This window comes from Pocillopora verrucosa, chromosome 12, assembly GCF_036669915.1.
Source record: "Pocillopora verrucosa isolate sample1 chromosome 12, ASM3666991v2, whole genome shotgun sequence".
NCBI classification, from domain to species: Eukaryota; Metazoa; Cnidaria; class Anthozoa; order Scleractinia; family Pocilloporidae; genus Pocillopora; species Pocillopora verrucosa.
The window spans coordinates 17,028,600-17,050,169 of record NC_089323.1 but is presented as its reverse complement, the minus strand read 5'-3'; the positions used below and the strand labels follow the sequence as shown (position 1 = coordinate 17,050,169).

At 35.8% G+C, this 21,570-nt stretch overlaps 2 protein-coding genes and 1 long non-coding RNA gene across 7 annotated transcripts in view; 2 read left to right on the top strand and 1 right to left on the bottom strand.

Annotated features, from left to right (window-relative positions):
* The window catches only part of LOC131799840 (uncharacterized), a 75,323-nt gene that overhangs the window by 3,741 nt on the left and 50,012 nt on the right, over window positions 1-21,570 (top strand). For all 5 annotated transcript variants that reach the window (XM_066159492.1, XM_066159491.1, XM_066159490.1 and 2 more), the window contains exons 4-9: window positions 292-617; window positions 1,329-1,476; window positions 2,313-2,618; window positions 3,736-4,038; window positions 5,546-5,862; window positions 6,638-6,782. In XM_066159492.1, the coding sequence (XP_066015589.1) occupies window positions 292-617; window positions 1,329-1,476; window positions 2,313-2,618; window positions 3,736-4,038; window positions 5,546-5,862; window positions 6,638-6,782 (1,545 nt within the window). The remainder of the gene's footprint in view (window positions 1-291; window positions 618-1,328; window positions 1,477-2,312; window positions 2,619-3,735; window positions 4,039-5,545; window positions 5,863-6,637; window positions 6,783-21,570) is intronic.
* LOC136277433 (tyrosine-protein phosphatase Lar-like) lies at window positions 9,785-20,803 on the top strand. Its single transcript, XM_066159528.1, has 12 exons — window positions 9,785-10,364; window positions 10,543-10,845; window positions 11,731-12,027; window positions 12,290-12,583; window positions 13,234-13,539; window positions 13,768-13,868; window positions 14,794-14,986; window positions 15,829-15,931; window positions 16,273-16,540; window positions 16,775-17,567; window positions 18,563-19,117; window positions 19,304-20,803. The coding sequence occupies exons 1-10, from the start codon at window positions 10,316-10,318 to the stop codon at window positions 16,901-16,903; spliced, it is 2,043 nt and encodes a 680-aa protein (XP_066015625.1). The 5' UTR covers window positions 9,785-10,315; the 3' UTR covers window positions 16,904-17,567; window positions 18,563-19,117; window positions 19,304-20,803.
* On the bottom strand, window positions 12,306-21,234 carry LOC136277441 (uncharacterized). Its single transcript, XR_010715876.1, has 4 exons — window positions 20,845-21,234; window positions 20,520-20,576; window positions 15,826-15,903; window positions 12,306-12,376 (listed from the first exon to the last, which is right to left on the bottom strand). It is a non-coding gene; the product is annotated as an uncharacterized lncRNA (long non-coding RNA).

Below are 21,570 nucleotides of genomic sequence, written 5' to 3'. Positions count from 1 at the left end.
CAAGGATTGCAAGAAAAAATTCCAATTTATCACAAACTTTCCTTGATATAATATTGCATGTGTGCATGGAGTTCTTCAACTTTAGAAAAGTTCAGGATCAATTCTGGGAAATTTAAGCAGCAAAGCCCATAAGTTCATGCAAGCTGTTTGGCTTCATGACTATTTTTCCATGACTATTTTTTTTTTAATATCCTAAAGATTTCTTAGAAGTGTATTCAATTAATTACACTGAAAAATAAACATGTAATATGGTAAGATGTGGAGGTTAACTTTAAAATTGTTACATTGCAGCATGTGATTCACTGGCAATTGGTTTGGCCAGCGGTGGTAGAATTCCAGATGACAGCTTCTCAGCCAGTTCAATATTTAGAGCCATATATGCAGCTAAATATGGTCGTCTTAATGGAACAGGGGCATGGGAACCTAAGACTACTATTGATCATGATGACTACCTACAAATTGACCTTCTCTATGAGTATGTTATCTGTGCTGTAGCTACTCAAGGAAATCCACCAACCCAATCACCATCTGCTCAAGAATGGACCACAGAGTACAAACTAAGATTTTCTTTCAATGGTACTACTTTTTTCCCTTACAAAGAAAATAAAACTGACAAGGTTGGTATGTCATGCTCTTATATACAAGTATTCATAACAACCAAAATCAATACTTTTGGTACAAAACTAAAGCTACTCACAAGAACAGCAAATTTGCTTATACATGTTATAGAATAATTTATTAACAATATTCGCCAATACTTACATTACCCACAATATACTTATGTTGCTTACAAACTATATTGACATCACCTTCAAGAATAAATAGTGACATTTACTCACCAATTCCATGTACATGTGAGGATCAAGATATAGTACACACACCAAAAAGCATGTAGTCTATTAGTTAGATGTTCATTTTCAGTGGTATGAGAGTAAAAAGATATAGCAAACACTGACCAATTCTAACTGTTTATAGCCATATAAAAAGATGCTATAAAATTTAAAGATGGTGAATGAAATGGTCCTAATCTCTCTGACAGTTGTTATTTAACCTGTGGCATTCCTCAAGGGACAATCCCTGGTCCTCTTGGAATGACTTGCTGAAGTATCTCAAGCTCTTTTGTTTTCAACATAGGATGTATGCACTTAACCTACAGATAGCAGATTTCCATTCTGCACATCGCAGATTCTTATTTTGAGTTTTTTTTCACAAATTACAGATTTTTATTTTGCAAATTGAAGATTCTAATTTTATCTTATCTCACAAATTACAGTAAATCATTAACTATGCCAAGTTTCAATACATCAATATCACATTTTATATAACAGGCCTTTCCAGGAAATTCAGGAAAAACTGACACAGTGAAAAACAGTCTAAAGGAATTTGCAAGTGCAAAGTTTATACGCTTTCTGCCAACAAAGTATAATGTGTTCAAGGCTCTGAGAGTGGAGGCTTATGGAATACTTTTCTCTAAAGGTATTTATTTGTTCTAATTTTTGGCCCTCTCATACAAAATGAAGTCACAATAACTAATAATTAGGAGAAATTAAGGCAAGATTGGCACTTTTTTAGAACTGAGGTAAATTTAAATACTCTCTGATACTTAACCCTTTCACTCCTGAGATCTAATTATTAATTCTCCTTACTATCTGCCATACAATTCTTATGATGTTAGTTCAGAGAATTTGGTATTGGATCAACTAATAATCTCATAATTGATATTCTTCTCTATTCTCATCACCTACCTGCTTGATATTGTATCGATATTGTAAAGAGAAATTCTGTCTTGGTCACCTGTGGGAGTGAAAGGGTTAATTATTGTCTTTTGGTTTAATAAGAATGATGAAAGTATACACTATGTGATTTTAGAGCTGAGCATTAGACAATTGAACAATCATCTCCTACAAAACTGAAGAGCATGACAAAGTTTGACTTGTTGTTTATTGGATTGTTGATTTGAGTTTTATTTGTTGATTTTGTTGTTGTTTTTTGTATTGATTAAAAAATTGAGACAATTATTAAACTACCTTTCGAAGGAATTAAGATGAAGTGGGAGGAGAGGTAACTGAAGGTGGTAAACATTCCTTAATTTTGGTCCATGGTATAGTATAGTGAACTTTTCAATGTTTGTTCTACAGATACAGTGAAGGTTGAAGGAGAGCTGAGGATCTAGTGTCATGATTATGACTGTGAGGACTTCTCTAAAATAAAATTAAGGAAAGGCAAATTTAAGTAATGATGGCAGCTACACAAAAACATAAATTTTTCAATTTTTGTAAGGGAATTACATGTCTTTGATATGTTTATTTCAGTTCCATCGCAGCCTCCTACTGCCTTCAAGCTGACTGCAACCTCTTCTACCAGAATTGCAGCTTCCTGGCAGTTACCTCCAGTCTTTGCCAGACATGGAAGAACCATAACTGGTTTTAAACTGTTCTACAAAAAGAAAGGTTTTGCTGGGTCAGCAACAACATTGGCAATAAGTAGAGGATCAATATTAAGTGAAAATGTCACTGGGCTTGATAAGTACACAGAATATGAATTTCAAGTGTTGGCTTTTACTTCTGATGGTGATGGACCAAAGAGTTCTGTTGTGGTAGAAAGGACAATGGAAGATGGTATGTGACAGATTAAGAAGAATGATAATCTTATTGCTGTATTTACAGTTTGCTGGACAGTATGTTCATCAAGAATATGTAGCCATGCAGTTACTTTTGAGTGAATCAATGATTGTATATTTTCTCAAAAAATTGAAAACTTACAGAAATCATGTGGAAGTGGCAAGTAGAGTACATATGCTATTTTAGAAATTTTTGCAAATGATTAAAACACAGTTACAGTGATTAGAAAAGTGCCAAAATGTGTCCACTAAGTAATCAATCATCTTTTTCCCAAAGTTAATGTCTTCATTGTTGATATGTCAACTTATTTTCCGCCCATTCTTTTTGTTTTTTTATTATTTTGTTCAACCAAATGAAATTAAAAAGGAAAAAAAAAACAAGTTACATGTATCAGTTTGCTGTCTTGCTGAAATCTTTCTTTTAACTCTTGATGCCTATGGTTCAAAACGCTTCTTCTTCTGTGTTTTGTTGTTTAAATTGTTTTGTCAGGAAATGATGACTCCTCAAACATTAGTGTTTGTTGGAAAATTTTTAATACTCCAGTTGATGTTACCAAGGAATTTCCATTATTCTGAGTGTCATGCGATTCAATCATGACGACGAAGTCGCAGTTTTATAGTCAAATTATTACCAAGAAAAAAAGTTTTTGATGTCGCAGAAGTTAGTTGGCTTATCGAAATGTTTCCAAAATGTAGTTGGTGGTCTTTCAAAAGGGTATGAAAATGGTCCCAATAATATTTGTATCTGGATGCGATTTTTCCCATCATATGATTTAGTTTTAAGTGGAGGGTGTACATACCTATTAAACAAAGTAGTTCTTGTCATGCAGTTATGTTATGCAGTTTATTTTATTAAAAAAGATTTTTTTCTTAAATTTTACATACAATTAACTCTTAGTTTAAAATAGTCTTTCCTCTCTTTACTTTTCTCTCTGGTGGCTTGATTGGTACCATAAATCAATTTAGATACATGTATGCTGTATAGGCCTGTTTTATGGTAGTTCTCTGTTTCTATTGGTCCCTATGTTGTCAACTTTTAAGGCCTTTATTGCCACTGAATACATGCTTTATGTTGTGTATTCATTCAGTGGAGACACTCACTCTTTCAATTGTAGTACCATCACAAGCCCCTAAAAGTTTGACTGTGACTGCCGGAACATCTACAATTGTTACAGCTTCCTGGCAGTTGCCACCATTAGACTCCAGAAATGGAATAATCACAGGATTTAAATTGTTCTACAAGAAGAAAACTGCCTCAGGGTCATTAGTCATGTTAAGGATAGGCAATGGTACTATTCATGATAAAACTGTCATTGGACTAGACAATAACACAGAATATGAATTTCAAGTGTTGGCCTTCACTTCAGTTGGTGATGGACCAAAGAGTTCTCCTGTAGTGGTGAGAACCAGGAAAGATGGTAAGAATCTTAATGATGAGTGTGAATGTTATGCATTAAGTTTGTTCCTTACAAAAGATGGGGACCTGATAATTGAATAAATAATAGTAGCAGAGCTTTGGATATTAACTCTAAAGCTTCAGTCTCGATATTAATTGAATATAATTTAAGGTGGCTCTCCCATAGTTCAGAGTATGCAATTGTGGTTGACAGGTTAGGTTGAAAAACTACTTTGCTTTTATTGAGTGTTCTTTTTTCTCTGGTAGCAAATTGAAATTTTTTTAAATAATTAAGAGGATTGGCTTAAAATTTGAGTCAAATATGCTTGGGGAAAATCAATCAAAAATATCTTGTATGAAAGGGGTTTCTATTCTTCTGGTAATGTGAAGTGTCATAGGCATTGATAAAATTTTTATTAGGTTGGAATTTTTGTGAAGTTAATTTGAAGGAAAAGTTTGGAAGTAGGGAAAACAAGTACAAATGAATAACATGCTTTTGTTGAATTAATTACCTCTTGCAATCAAACGTGTGTAATTTTTTTATGTGCACAACTCTACAGCTATTTCAATTTATGTTGTCGGATCAAAGCCTCAAGCCTACAAGACAAGACTGAAGGGGAATATGGGATCTTAGGAGTCATATCTGTTCTTGTTGCTCTTTGTTAAGACGCGCAAGGCAATACTAATTGTATTTTCAGCCTCCATGTCCATCTCGTGCCGACAACCCCGAAAGCCTAAAATTAATTCTAATCTACCTATACCGCCTTTCGGTCTTGTCCCGTACCCTTGAAGCTTTGATCCAACAATGTAAATTGAAATAGCTGTATACATGATTACATATGTAACTTACTCAAAGTGGAAAGATTTGTTTCCATAACATTTACATTAATTGGTTATGTAGAACTGTAAAACATCCTGAATATGGAAGTAATCTTTGCAGTGATGAACACTACTTAAGCAGTAGTGAATTTAAGGCCTGGAAAAAATTCAGGCCTGTACAGGATTTGAACCCATGATATCTGTAATACTGGTGCAGTGCTCTACCAACTGAGCCAAGAAGCCAACTAGGAGCTGGTCATTACTGGTATGATAGCATGATGGTTCCATGGCCTTAATTACCGGGTATTTCTTCCACTGCTTTAGTAGTGTTCATTACCACAAATATTGCTTCCATATTCATTTCTTAATCCACATTTCACATATATGATTTTCATTTATTTACAGTCATTTGTAAAACAACCTGTTTGGTCTACTATGACCTAAAGCATGAATTAACATTAAGGTTACAATGTTCCAGGAAAGGTTTACAAGTTTGGTTAATCAGGAGAGTGCTAGCTGGTCAAGTTGTAGGCATATGCAAACTTTGATATTATTGTCATTTTATTACCTAAATCATGAAAACATTGCACAGAAGAAATTCCTGAATACCATTGTTGAGAGTTTTACCCTCTTAAACCCTTCCACGTGTACATGAATGATTACATTGGGCGGTTGTGATTTTATGTTTTTTGCATTTTTTCAATGTGTAGGAGGTTGTGTTGAGTTTTATCTTGGAATGGAAAATGGAGCAATTCCAGACAATAAATTAACTGCTTCTACTGAACAAAGTGCCAACACACCAGCCAAGAATGGTCGAGTGAACTATGCATCCGGATCATCATGGTGTGCAAGAACAAGTGACACCAACCCATATCTACAGATTGATCTTCAGACACTTCATATCATCTGTGCTGTGTCCACCCAAGGGAATTCTCAAGCAGATCAGTGGGTGAAGACCTACACTCTACAATTATCCACAGATGAGAAAGTTTGGACAGACTATAAGGAATTAGGTGGAAAGGTTAAGGTATGCCACATGGGTTGGTTGAGAATTATATGGTATTTTGTCTCAATCACTGTTCTGAGTTTTGATAATATTGATATATTCATATCAAATTTGCTACCAAAGGAGTTATAGGTATGCAGAGGATTATTTGTTCAATAAAAATTCAACAAGTACTCTCCTCATGCTTGGCAAATATCATGAATTTTGAGAAACTATTGTTTCATTTAGCAAATGATATTTCGCATGCCTGAATTTGTTTAAGGTTGCAGAAAGAGTATCAGAGGGAAATGGACAATTAATCTAACAAATTGTTTTGAGCTACATTATTCCACCAAATATTTATGGTGTGAAATAGCTTGACAAAGGAGTGCAGAACCAATGATTTCTAATTACTGAGAAATTGCTGCCCTTAGTCCAACAAGTAACAAAATTGTTTTCATGGGTAAACTGCAATTGTAAAAATTAGATAGACTTTTGAGGGTCAGTGTGCAATTTTTTAGAATTCAGTGGTCAAATTATGATTTATTCATGTATGCCTAGTAACATTGTCCATATGGACCTCTTCCATAAATGTTGGGCCTTATTCCTACACCTACATCTATATTTTTCTGTTTGTATAAAGATTAATTAAGCTGCCTAGCTTACCATTTTGATAACAATAAATTAAAGTATTTCCTGTCATAAAACAAGGGGTAAAGTAACGATGATTACTTTCACCAGGATGGAGAGTTACAATTATAGTTACATTGTAGAATCTACATGGAACTCTATGATGAGCTCTGACTATTTTCCTAAGGTTTTAGAGGGAAACAAGGATAGAAACTCCAATGTCAAACATGTTCTATATGGAGTGTTAACAAGATATTTGCGATTCCTGCCGCAAGCACACCAGGGTGAGGTGTGTATGAGAACAGAGGTGTTTGGGGTGCAACAGAAGCCAAGTAAGTTTTGAAAGCTAAATGTGTGATATGATCCTTGTATTTGCTAATCTATGAACAAAGGGTCCAAACCTAGTGGTTTGGTTATTTTGTTAATAATTGTTATTGTTAAATAGCTTTAATGATACAAACCACTCTTTGAGCGTTCAAGGAAAACAACCCAGCCATTGTGATAAGCTTCTTATGTGTATCCAGGTGACAGGATGCACCAATTTCTGCTCTATATATAGTGGTAGATAGTTTTATTTCCGGGGCCTGTAGGGTTACGAGCCAAGGATTACAAGAAAAAATTCCAATTTGCCACAAACTTTCCTTGATAATATTGCATGAGTGCATAGACTTCCTCAAAGTCAGAATAGTTAGGGATTGATTCTGGGCAATTTTAGCAGCACAGCCAACAACTTCAGCTGTTTGGCTTCATGACTATTTTTCCATGACTATTTTTCTGTATTTTTGTAATAATGTCTTACAGATTGTTTAGAAGTGCATTAAATTAATTACACTGAAAAACATATATGTAATATGGTAGGGTGCAAAGGTTAACTTTAAAATTGTTACATTGCAGGATGTGATTCACAGGCAATTGGTTTGGCCAGCGGTGGTAGAATTCCAGATGACAGCTTCTCAGCCAGTTCAATATTTAAAGCCAAATATGCAGCTAAATATGGTCGTCTTAATGGAAGAGGGGCATGGGAACCTAAGACTACAACTGATCCTGATGAATACCTACAAATTGACCTTCCCTATGAGTATGTTATCTGTGCTGTAGCTACTCAAGGAAATCCACCATCCAATTCGCGAGGTCAAGAATGGACCACAGAGTACAAACTAAGATTTTCTTTGAATGGTACCACTTTTTTCCCTTATAAAGAAAATAATACTGACAAGGTTGGTATGTCATGCTCTTGTATACAAGTATTCATAACAGCCAAATGTAATACTTGTGGTACAAAACTATAGCTACTGACAAGAACAGGAAATTTGCTTATACATGTCATAAGATATTAACAATATTCAGCAATGCTAACATTACCCACAATATACTTATGTTGCTTACAAACCACATAGACATCACTTTCAAGAATTAATAGTGACATATTCTTATCAATTACATGTACAGGTAAAGATCAACACAGAGTGCACACACCAAAAAGCATTTATTCTATCAGCTGAATATACGTTTTCATAGGAGTTTGAGTGTAAAAGATATAGCAAACACTGACCAATTCTGACTGTTTAATCATACTTTTTAAAAAAATTACCATAAAACTTAAAGATGGAGAATGAAATGCTCCTGACCTCTCTGACAGTCATTACCTAACCTGTGGCATTCCTCAAGGCACAAACCCTGGTCTTCTTCAAATGACTTGCTGAACTTCCTCAAGCTCTTTTGTTTAATAATCTAGGGTGTATGCAGATGATGGGCACATAACCTTAAGATAGCAGATTTCCAGTCTGCACGTTACATATTCAGATTTTCATGTTGCAAATTACAGGTTTTTGTTTTATCTCATTTCACAAATTAAAGTAAACCATTAACTATGCCATGTTTAAATATATCAATGTCACTTTTTGTATAACAGGCCTTTCCAGGAAATAAAGGAAAAACTGACACAGTGAAAAACAGTTTGAAGGAATTTGCAAGTGCAAAGTTTATCCACTTTCTGCCAACAAAGTATAATAAGTTCAAGGCTTTGAGAGTGGAGGCTTATGGAATACTTTTTACTAAAGGTATTTATTTTTTCTCACTTTTGTCCCTCTGATGCAAAATGAAGTCATAATAAGTAATTACTAGGGAAATTAATGCAGGATTGGGCAATTTACATTTACGAGCACGTTTTTATAAACGAATATCAAAAGTAAATGTCGGAGATGGCTGTGAAATGCCTATCAACAAAGTTGTGATGCCTAAATCATAAAGAACATTATGGGCAAAATATGGTAAATGGATAAACAAAGTCACCACCTCAGATGATCCACACTGCTATTAATCAATATAGCCTGCCCATTAGGTTTACCATGGCCGTTAATGACATGTTCCTTTTTAAACTTCACATCAATTATCATCTATCAATCTAAGCATACATCTCTTGTTTTTAATACAGTTCCATCACAACCTCCCACTGCCTTCCAGTTGACTGCAAACTCTTCTACCAGCATCACAGCTTTCTGGCAGTTACCACCAGTCTTTGCCAGACATGGAAACATTGCAGGGTTTAAATTGTTTTACAAAAAGAAAGGTTCTGGTGGGTCAGCAACAACCTTGTCTATTAACAATGGAGCAACATTAAGTAGAACTGTCAGTGGGCTTGATAAGTTCACAGAATATGAATTTCAAGTTTTGGCCTTCACTTCTGGTGGTAATGGACCGAAAAGTTCTGTGAAAGTGAAAAGAACAATGGAAGATGGTATGTGACAATTCAGGGATAATGGAATGACTGTGAACCTTATATTTTGAATTTGCATCTTCATTGGGGGTTAATTAGATACCAATCACGCAATGAGAAGGCTAAACAATTGAATAGTTTGGAATAAATTGATTACTTTAATTTATCAAAACACAAGAGCATTTATATTCATGTGGCAAGTTAAGACGTGATAGAAGTTTTCAAAAATTTTTACAGCTAATAAAACTAATTAAAAACACTACTGCCCAATTGCAGCTCCTTCACAACCTCCAGCTAACTTCAATGTCATTCCAACCTCCTCCACTGGTGTAACAGCATCATGGCAACTGCCACCAGCAAACTCCAGGAATGGAATAATTAAAGGATTCAAATTGTTTTACAAAAGGAAAGACTCGTTAGGCTCAGGCACCATTCTTCCTATCAACAGTGAATCAACTTTAAACAAAAATGTCAATGGGCTTTATAAGTACACAGAGTATGAATTTCAAGTGTTGGCCTTTACTTCTGCTGGTGATGGTGTAAACAGCTCTGTTATTGTTAATAGAACAAAAGAAGATGGTTAGAGAAACTTTTTGTTTTATCTTCTTAAAATGTCTTGACTTTTTAATGAAAGGTCAGATACACTTGCACTTCTTATACAGTTTTCTGATGTGATGAGAAGAGTGAAAATCTATAATTATGAAATATGTGATTTTAATAACCATGATTTAACACACTGTTATATCAGCGAGTCATGAGTGGTAAGGTAATTATTTGAAGATAACTAACATAATGTATGCATTCTGATTGGCCATCAAATAATGACTATTTTGTCAAGAAATTATAAGCATGCAATTGAATATTAGCAATTATGTTGGCTGTTATTGGAAGATTACAGGCTTCATATGCAACAATTTCAGCTTGCTAATTGGTTGAGAACACACCAGTTTATCTCATACAGTGCAGAAAGTTGAAATTAAGCGCAAAAATTGGAAATGAAATTGATTCACAGGAATGTCGCAAATGGCGGACAGGTTAGCAGCAAGTAGCAACTTTTAAATTCAAAGTTTGAAGGAGAGTGCTCAAAACAGAAACACCCAACAAAGCAGAGACAACTGGCTAAAAGTCCGGAAGACTTGGCTTCCCAAAATGGCTATGACAGAAGTATTGAAACATACGAAATTCTCGAGAAGTTTAGGTAACAGTTCGTACCAAAGAAGGAGAGACTATAAGGGTAATAGCCTTCGTGTACTGGTTGCTGCTATTAAGTGATTATTTGAGTAAAAATAATGAGAAGATGACGATCATAATGACATTGCTTATCGTTAGGATTACTGTCATTTTTTTTATAATCATATGCAACTTCTCAATTACAGTTCCTTCACAACCTCCTCGTGGCTTTACTCTGGCTGCAACCACTTCTGAAAGTATAACAGCATCCTGGCAGTTACCACCAAAAGACTCCAGAAATGGAATCATCATAGGGTATAAATTGTTCTACAAAGAGAAAGGCTCTTCAGGGGCGGGAAGCTCGAAGCTCATTAACAGTCAGGCAACTCGCTCTCAAGAGGTCACTGGGCTGGTTAAGTACACAGATTATGAATTTCAAATTTTGGCATTCACTTCTGTTGGGGATGGACCAAAAAGTACAGTTGTTTATGAGAAAACAAAGGAGGCTGGTAAGAAATAGGATTTTATCTAAGTCCTATTTCCATGAAACTCAGAAAAACATGGATGCCACAAATGTCTCTGAGATGGTATTCCGCCTAAAGAGAGATCAAGCAGTCTTGAGAAAACTTATATAACTTAATTGTTTGCTTGTCAGGTCTGTGATGTGATAGCTATATCTCAACACAATCAACATTCCAAAGTCAAAATTTTATCTCAGGTGTTTATGGCTTCCTAAATTTTATAAAAACACACCTGCCCCCGTACATGCATGGTTGTAATGTTACAACATACCTTATTGTTAGCTATTAATCATATGATTTTCAAAAATCGTGAAGTAAGAGACCCGCGTAAAACTCTTTTCGCGAGCATTAACCACGCAAAATTTAATATAATGACTAACAGTTAGGGAAAGCGCTACGTTACCAAAAGCCAGGAGAAAACAGGAGTCGCTGGGGTAGGAAAGGGTGAGTAAGCTCCTCCCGAGGATCTGTTTGAAGAAATTGACCATATCCTTAAGCTGTAAGCGTAAATAGACGGTGTCATGTACTCATGTACGCACTGCTTTGTTGCAAAGGTATATGTTAAACTATTTTAAGTTTTGTTTTGTTATAGTAATTTGTTATTCAGTGCTATTGGAAATTACTGTTGCGGAAAATTAAAATCAGTTTTGCTGACTCTGAGACTGTTTATTATGTAATTGCATTTACAACTCAAACATGTTTAAATCTGAATTTGCCTCCTTCCCAAGGAGGCATTAATATCTTTCTGGATGAAAACTTCTTAGTTGTAGCTGCAGGTTGGTTATTTACAGAGGCTGTAGTAAAAAGGAAAATAACACTCAGTCAGATTCATTATTTAAAGATAATAATTGAAATATGACTGCTCTATTGCAGCTCCTTCGCAACCTCCCTCTCAGTTTAATGTCACTGTGGAATCTTCAACCAGTATCACAGCATCATGGCGGTTACCACCAGAAGGCTCCAGACATGGAATCATCAAAGGATATAAACTGTTCTATCAAAAGAAAGGCTCAGACTCAGCAACCTTCTTGACACTGAACAATATAAAAACATCAGAAAGAGTTACCAAGCTTGATAAATACACTGAATATGAATTTCAAGTGTTGGCCTTCACTTCTGCTGGTGATGGACCAAACAGTTCTACTGTTTTCAAGACAACGATGCAAGATGGTGCGAATCAGAAGTGCTTTAACTAACATTTGAACATAAAAGTGATGTTACTTTTTTAGGGTGATTGCTTTTATGTAAGGCTATCAAGAGTGTCCTTCATAATATATCTCACACTTAAACATGTGTGAAGATGATACCCAAACTATTTCTTGAATGATATATATTTTTTTTAATCCCAAATAATCTTTTTTGAAACAGCATGAAGTTATTGTTGATTTGTTCGCTCTTAATTAGTGTTAACAATTTTCCTTTATTCTGCCAGCGCCTGATGCACCTACCTCCTTGTCATATACTGATGTTTCACCAAGCAAGTCACATGGTCCTAGAATAACCCTGACCTGGAGTGAGCCTGCAGAAAGAAATGGAGTTATCAAAAGTTACACTTTGTTTTACAGCCACGATGGAGTTGCACCAAGAGAGATTTCTGGAATAGGCAAAGCTGCACTTAGTCACACTGTTGATGTATTAGGTGGAGTGACTTATCAGTTTAATATCAGAGCTGTGACTATTAAACCTGGAAAAAATGCCACGAAAACAGTAACTACTAAGGAATATGGTAAACTTTACCTTCATATCTTTGAAAGGACCGCTTTTTATTTTTACCATACTAAAATAAATTTTTATATATTTTGTAAGTTCAAAAAACAGACAGTAGTTGGTCACCCAAAATAACTTAAGGGCTAAACTACTTGGGTGACTCTTATTTATTAGTTGGGAAAACACAAAAGTAGGGGAAAAAACGGCAATTACCTAAATTATTTTTGCACATATCTTCATTGATATTGACACCTATAGTACAAATTATCTAAAGATGATTTACCTACGCTACTTTACATGTATTGAATAATAAAAAAAAGTCAGGAAACAACATAAGTATTGTTGAAAACGAGCAAATAGGTACAAGTGACTTTCATTTGCTGTGAATCAATTAACAAAATGTCCTGTTTTTTGTTAGCTGAAGACTTAAGCGATCCCAATTGTTCAACTAATTACTAATAATAAGAAAATATCTTAGATTGTAGACTTGCAGGTGCATTTTAGGTGACAAAGGTTCAACTGCCACCTTACTTTATAAAGAATTCTTAGTATTTTTCTCCAAATTGTGGTAAAAATATTTCCCCTTTGTGAATAGGATACTCAAACATTTTTTTCTAAAACTAATAATATTGTCTTCTGATAGCGTGAGGTTTTTACTCTATTTCTTAGCACCCGGAGCTGGCCCAGAACTTCCTTCATCCGCTCAAGTGAACAAGACGACTTTTAACATATCATGGGAACCTCTATTAAGAGAAAAGAGTTATGGAAAAGTTATTTTGTATGAAGTCAAGGCCATCTTCTTGAAGAAAGGAAATTTGCGCAACAGATCTGTAATTTACAGCCCTGTCAATACCTCAGTGACATTTGTTGTCCTGTCTGACTTAGAGCTTTGTTCTAAATATAATGTCTCTGTTCGAGCTTACACAGCAGAAGGGCCTGGACCTTATGGCGAACCTTTGGAACTGGAAACATCAAGTGAGTGTGATGAGATTATTATGAAAATTATATTGGTTTGTGACATGATTGGTGTCAAAAAAAACCTAAAAAAATAATTTTGTTTTATTTTATAATAATTGACAATTTAAAAAAAGCACAACTTTCATTATATGATTAGATTCTTTCCTCAAGTTATTCTGACTCGATAACTTTTTCAATATACAAGGCCTTTATTTAACTTTTTTGTTCTCTAACGTAACACTATAGGACCTGAAGCACCCGGGAAATTTAAAGTAACAGACTTTGGAACAAAACAGATTACCCTGGCGTGGAAACAATATGATGAAAAGGAAAAAATTGTCTATACTGTAAGTTGGATTAAAATTACCGTATTTCTGCCCTTTGGGTGCAATTATTTGGCATGTAATTATAAGTAGTACGTATACCGTACATAGTTAGACATGTCTTGAAATAATAACAATAATCGAAATATTTATCAAGGGTAACCCTTCAATACAAAAGTACTGTTATTAACGGGGTTCTGCTGATTAAGAATTTAAAACTAAGAAATATGAAATTATTAAAATATATATAAGATGGTGCCTATAGTACTATCTTTAGGTACTATGTAGATGGTACCTATAGTCCTCTAATTTCAAACTTAATGTTTGTGTGAGAGGTTTTATGTATATTCATATTTCTAGTGCTGATACTAATAAATGTGTAATGACGATGCCAAAGGGAATTTCTTAATATATTTCATCAACAGGATTTTGTTTCAATTGAAATTTATTTTTCAAAAGAAAAAAACAACTCTTATCTTTGCTAGATTTTCAAGAAACTTTAACCCTTGGGAATGGCTTGATTCCAAGTCAGACCAATTATATCTTAGTCACAACGTCATATGTTTACAAAAGGGAGGTCCTTTTTATATATTTTGACTCAATTTCAATTTATATCGCAAAAGTAACCAGGCAAGTCACCCAAAATGAGACCGGAGTCATTATTTCAGCTGGAAACTATTGACTTTGGTTAAATCCCATTCTTGAAATCGAATAATTTGTACCAAAATAGAAAGTCAAAATTACAAAACTTATTTATTTTATCTGAACATTAACTGTTCCTCGAAATTCACAATTGCTGTATAAAAAGCTTTGTATAACTTTGTCCAAGTTTACTCCCTATCAGGGATTTTTTAGCAGATTAACGTAGATCCTATAACTCGGCTTGAATTATAGAAACATTAAATTTGAAGTAATTTTCTATCGGAGCCTTTTGAACTTAATCGTGTAGGTGAAGTACACTGGAACAAAGTCCTATAATAAAACGTTCAGAGATGCTGAGAAGACTATAGAAGCAATAAAGGCAACAACACAGAAGGTAGAGGGGTTGATTCCAGGCACCACATATGAATTTAGTGTTCATGGCAACTCTGTTTGTGGCGAGAGCGCTTCCAAAGTCGTCTCAAAAATGACAGATATGATAGGTAAGTTTCCAAATTCTTTGAGGCTAACCAATCATTGTAATAGGTTATCTATGAAACTATCTAAGAAAACATTCGCTCTGACGAGGGGCTAACGCTCGAAACGTCAGCTTTGAAACTCTCAACGGTGGCAAATTTACGTTAACTTCTCAGTTGACAATACAAAATCACCCTGTTATACTCTCCCACCGACGCAGCACCACAGTTTCTTTAGAAACTTAGCCCCTTCGATCATTTACCAATGAAACTGTCACCTTTCCATTTTAGTGAAAACCAATGATATCAAATTTTTGTAAGGTTTTGTTTTAGATAGATCTGGCCCCGTTTGTTTGAAAAGAGTTCACTCTATCCTCTGGTTCCTAGTGTAGAGTATCGATAGCGATTTAAGCGTTGGATCTGCCCTTTGAATGGACCTTGTTTTTGATGTTTGTCTGCTTTCGAAATGAATCGGTGAAAGTTTTTTTTTTTTTCTGCTGGTAAAAGAAAATAATATTAAAACTGACTGGTGATAATCAAAAGTGCCCAATGTCTTTTAAGAAATAGTTCTTATAGGAACATCGAGTTCCATGTACATTGATCTTCCGAAAAGACAATAAATTGCGACCATCAATTGGTAATGCCATGAAATTCTGTCAAACAAAAGTGAATTATTAATATCTTGCCGTCCTTTTGATCAAGTTACCTCTTGAACAGTTGAGTTATTTTAATTCACTAATAAAATTCTGCGTAGAGTCCTGAATCACCTTCTGAACTTGTAATCATACAGCTATATTATCTCATTTAATGAGAACCCTTTCTGTACTAAAGTGTTGTTGTGGTTCAGAAGTTATTTTTTTCCTTACCAGCTCCTGAAGCCCCATTTCCACATAATATAACCGATGTCGAGGTTTCTCACACAGCTGTGGATATTTATCTGTGGCCTGTTGAACAAAAATATGGTCCAGTAAGGTAATTATCAATACGAAGGTAATTTCCTCTAGAACCAGAGGTAGAATAGATCCATCATTAAGATGTAAGGTAAGATTACCTGCTGCTGCTCGAGAAATGATTTCACCCTCCCTCCACGAAGGCTAGATTCGTGCGTGCGGCGGAAATTAAACTTAATAGGCGTTAGATATTTCATAATTTTTGAAAAAGGTTTATTCAAAGGGTCTTTTAGGAAAAAAAATGAATTACGAAACTGTCGGTGGATTCTCGATGTTTATGGTCAGTGGCTCTTAAATGCTATATTAATGGCCTCTTTTCAAGATGTCACTCATTAGTCAGACATTTTGTTCTATACCTTTCAGTGCCTATCAGGTTATTGTTCTGAAAGTCGCTGAAGGTATTGAAGAGCTGCCGGGTGATTATGGTTTTCGACTTAAGTCTGCCAGTGATGCAAAGAAAGAAGATTTAAACTTTTATATTGCTGCCGAGCAAGAAAATGCACCAGTGATTGACAAGCCTTGGAAATTTACTGTTGGTGACGGTGAAAAAACTGCAAATTATATTAATGGAAGACTTGAAAGCGGAGAGAATTACATTGTGTATGAAAGAGCTTTAACTAAAATCGAGAATGTAAGTATACCAGTTATTTTAATAGATGTTACTCCCTTTTTGTATTAAGAACGAGCTGACTTCTAAACTAATTGAAAGCAGTCATACTTCAAGTTCCTGTGCACCTGATTTCTTGAGAGGAAATCATTAAGAATAGTTCCCTAAGAGTGAAAAACCATGTGCTTACCACGAGACAGTGGTATTCTCTGTATCTTCTAGTACAGTTAAGTGTCGCATTTTTCTGCATTTTCACAGGTGATTTTAGAAGGAAAAGCCAGTAAAGTTGCAAAAATAACCATCAGTCCAGGCAAGAGTTCCACTGCATTACATTTGTATATAAATTATAGATTTCTTGTCTGGAAGGGCGTTCTTACGTCATTTTAGCTCGTTGTCTTTTCAATCCTGTTAGAGCAAAATTACCGCATGAGGTCATCCTACCAAGAGCTCTCAGATAGGCCGGTTGGATGCTGCCCGAAGTAACCACTTTAGGTAGATCTCGAAAGTGGGGACTTTGTTTACTTGAAAAGTGGCCATTTAAAGATTCTTTAACTGGTGACTTCAGGACGCGTGTTCATTTTCAAGTTGGCCACTCAAGCTTCTTGAAAATCCACAATCCTTTGAACTTAATCACTTCACAGCTTTAGTGAACTGATAGTTGCATGTAGAGGGCTGATGAAATGGCCATTTCAATAGTCAATTTACTCCTTGAAATGGCCTTTTACGACTTTTCATGGCTACTTTACCGAACTCGTCAGAATCGTTAAAGTGGTCATGTCTGTTTCACAAATGAAGGACTTCTAATCTACCTTTAAAATTCCTTTGTTAAGGAGTTTCTAAGATTTCTACACCAAGGATAGGGATGTTTTGTTATTGTCTCCTTCAATATATTTTTCTGTTTTCCTGTGTTCATTCTCATTCCTTTTTTTCCTATATTTTCATTTTCTCGGCGTGGGAGTTTTTTTCTTTATTTTTCAGCGAAAGGAAATACGAGACTGAATCAGGGAGGACGATACAGAGACTTATTAAACAAGAGGAGTTAATCATCCAGGTCAGCTGGACTGTAGTTACTTTGAATTATTGAATCTCAAGGGTAACCAATGGTCTCCAATTTCTACCTACTTCGTTGCCTCCAGTAAACTTTATTTGCCATGGTTATAAATGTTTCCTTAATATTTTACTCTTTAACTTGTGTAAATTATTTATTAAGTTGTCTTTTGCGCTGTTATTGGCTAGAGTATTTCTATGCAGATTTGAATTTGTGGTCCTTTTCCTATTTCTGTATATTTTAATTGAAATTCAGCTGCTTAGATTCTTTCGTCGAGTATGATTCTATAACGATTAATTTTGACAAAGGTACTCCAAGTCTTGAAAGAGCTAGGCAAGATGTAAAAATACATTCTGGTATATGACAGTTGGCTATGTATACTCAACACCCCAACACGACCAAAGTCCGACTTCATCGATTCTTGGATGCCTCGTTGTCTGACGATGCAATATGTATTTTTGTTTTGTTCTCATTGATTTAGAGTTATGATCGCCGTATTTCCTCAAATAAGCACCTCTCCCCCTCTCCCGAATAAGCACCCGCCCACAAGGCCGTGATATCAAACAAGCGCCCCTTCCAATTGGCACTCCCCTTCCTCCCTGACTTTCTTGATTATATCGAAGGGATAAAAAGAAAACTTATTTCGATTGCAACTTTACCGATAGCTTCAACGACAGCAGATTCAGTACAGGTGGTGGTTTTATTAATAAATGCTCTCCTTCCAATAAGTGCCTCTCCTTGTGGTCGCAATTTTAAATAGGCTCTCCTCTTAATTGCGCTCTCATTCTTTTACGGTATCTTGTTTCATTACCTTATTTTGTTTGTTTGTTTGGTTGGTTGTGTTATTGAGTGATCTGCAGAATATATCATCCCTGCTACGCAGTGGGATCTCTAGGAGTCCATTATACAGATTGATTCGGTTTCACTTTCTCTTGTCAAGTTTCACTTGCAAACGAACATTTAAGCGCATGATCTTAATACTATTTTATCTGAAACAGATAGAAGTTCTGGACCACCTTTACAGCAGAAAGACGGTTTTGGCTGCACATCTTTTTCCCTTTGAACTCAACCTTTCAGACTTCGTTTGAATTTATCACGAGCAACTCCTCATCATTTAAGTAAGAAAGTGGTATCATTTAAGTGAGGAAGTGTTTCATGGCCAGTGCAGCATTTTTGGCCACCCAAAAGAATGAAAACGAGCTCACAAAAGGTACAATAAACGTGTTGTTTCAGCTTCGTGTGTGATATCCGTTATTGAACTCCACCTTTGCCCTGGCCTATGTGGAGATCTTCATAAGCTGGGATGCTGACTCAGACTGGATACCAAAAGAGAAGATTGAAAAGAGAAGATTGAATCCTCAAAAACCCCATCATTTAGTAGTTTTCTGGACCTAAGGAATGTTTCCAGAATATTTTGTTTACTCCGTAGTTTCCCCGGAGCAGTCGACACAGTAAATTGCTTCGTATTTTTTTCGTATTTTCAAGGGATAAAAGATTTTCAATAACGGAGTATTTTAGAAGTATAGAACATGGTTGGAAAAGATTATTCCAAGGTTAGCATGTATTTGATGGAACATGATTGCTCGACATTGTGGAATAAAAGGTCGTCATGAAAAGATGTGTCCGAGTTCGATACTCCATATCTCATTTATAGTCTATTAATTGAGTACCTTTTTGTGTGCAATGGCATTTCACTGTCTGGTATTTAATTTAATTTTTTTTTCTTTTTCGAAAACCAGATCTTCATCATCAAAAAGCACCCGTTTAACGTACAGTTCTAACCAGGCTTGTAGCGGGGCTTTACTTCCGTAAATATTCACCGCGCATCTACCTGCCCACCTCAATCGTGGCCTTGTGTTGTGCCCGCAAAGCAGCTTGAAGGGAAATGCCGTTCTTGGGAGAGACGTACGGTCGTCCATACGAAGCCGTTTTTTGTGTAATTTTATTTTGTTCGATTTTATTTGATTTTTTTTTACTTTTGATAGGGAACTTTAGATATAGGACTTTGCACGTGCGCTTGACGTCAGTAACACCGCTGTAGGAAACCACGCGTATGACTGTTTTTAATTCGATTTAATTTGCCTTTAATGGAGAATATTTACCAAGCCATGGTGTGTGAAGGTTGGATAACACTATCCAGTGGATAAATCTCTATACGATGGATAGCGAATTACGTGACGTTTTGCTATCACTTATCCGCGGGATAGCGATTTATTCGTTGGATAATGTTATCCACCCTTCATACAACAAGGCCTAATTTGTATTGTGACGATCCTTTGGCCTATAATACTTCAAGACATTGCATTATCTCTGAAATATGATTGTGCACTCTCTTCTTGCATTTTATATCACATTTGGTCGGAGAATACCAAGCTAGATCCAGTTTTTCTGTTTTCTTACTACTATTGACCACTGCTTGCTAATTATTGTCACAGAAGAACATTAGTTACGCTCTTTTTTTCAGAATAATTGATGGATGGAAACTCTATTATTGTATGTAAGCAAGTTTGAAGGTTATGACCTAATGTGGAGTTTGTCTGATTATTGCTGCATTTGAAACTCTGATAAGGTTTTGAAAATAATTACTGAAAAACTTTTTTCAAGAAATCTGATTAAAATTAGATTTTTTTTAGCAGCTCTCGCACTAAAGACAATTTTTCTTTCTCTATCCTTGTCACGGAGCTCGTCTTATTTTTAGTATTGCGTTTGTATTTGTTTGTGTTGCAACACTCACCCTCTAGTATCGGGCTCTAGGAGTTTCGTGATTCATTTCGCGTCAGACATAAAACAGAGATAAATAAACAAAGTGATATAATGTACACCTCTTTGAAGTAATAAATATAAACAGTCTTCTCTTAGCTTACTCTTATCGTTCGGCACACCAATTAGAGCATTCCGATATCACTTTGATTTAAAAATATCAAAACAGATCAAGGAGCTCATCAGTTTTCTTACCATGGCGTCCAACTCTGTACATAGAGGCACACACAGAATCCAACTTCTCAAGTACTCCTGCAATGTTCAAAAAGCCGTTGAATTAAAAAAAAAGTAAGCGCGAGTCAGAAAAGAAAAGAGAGCTCGACAATCGACATTTAATGCTCGTCATAATACTAGTTAATACTTGAAAACATTCGCGCTAACCGACGCGTGCTAACTGAGGTAAACCGGGAGGCCGGCAAACCGTAGTAGAATTCAGTCTCGTTGCTATTTCAACTAACGCTTTCGTGAACGACAACGAATAAATGCAATATGGGCAGGGGAAAACAGAGGGCAAACTTACCAAAAAGCCACGAACTGGCTCTGCTTTAAGGCAAGGCGAAGTGAAGACTCTTCAACACAGCGCTTACACCATGTAGTGGTTTTGTGTCAATCTTTACATTCGATGACGTCCTGCCCCTCGGCAGATAGCTGTTCCATTTGCGGTTTGTATTTTTGGTGATTTCGGTGAAATAGCCTTCACTTCACGCCTTAAGCAGGCTCGACGATTCGCCACAACATCGAAATGTAATGCTAAGCAATCTAATGTTCATCTAGAGCGTCTGATGGTCTGCAAAGGTATTCGACGTAACGCTACACCATTTGTGTGTACGCCGTATCATTCGACACTACGCTGAGCCATTTCACGCAACGCTACACTGTTTGAATGTATGCTGTGCTATTCGACATTACGCTGAGCCATCTCACCGTTGGTGTGAACGTTGTGCGATTCGACATTACGCTGAGCCATTTCACGCAACGCTACACCGTTTGTATGTACGCTGTGCCATTCGACATTACCGTCAGTCATTCACGCAACGCTATACGCAACGCTATGCTATCCTGCAGCTGATCCATAGACCAGCTTTGTATTTACTGACCTATTTGACATCCTTGTTTTTTTTTTGTGGTAAAGGCCGCCCATATCGCCGAGGTATGAATTGAAAATCAGCTGAAATATGAGCTACAGCCCACGGCATTGTGGGAAATATGAATAAATTCAGGCTTCTGTCATCTTGTTAGGGGACGA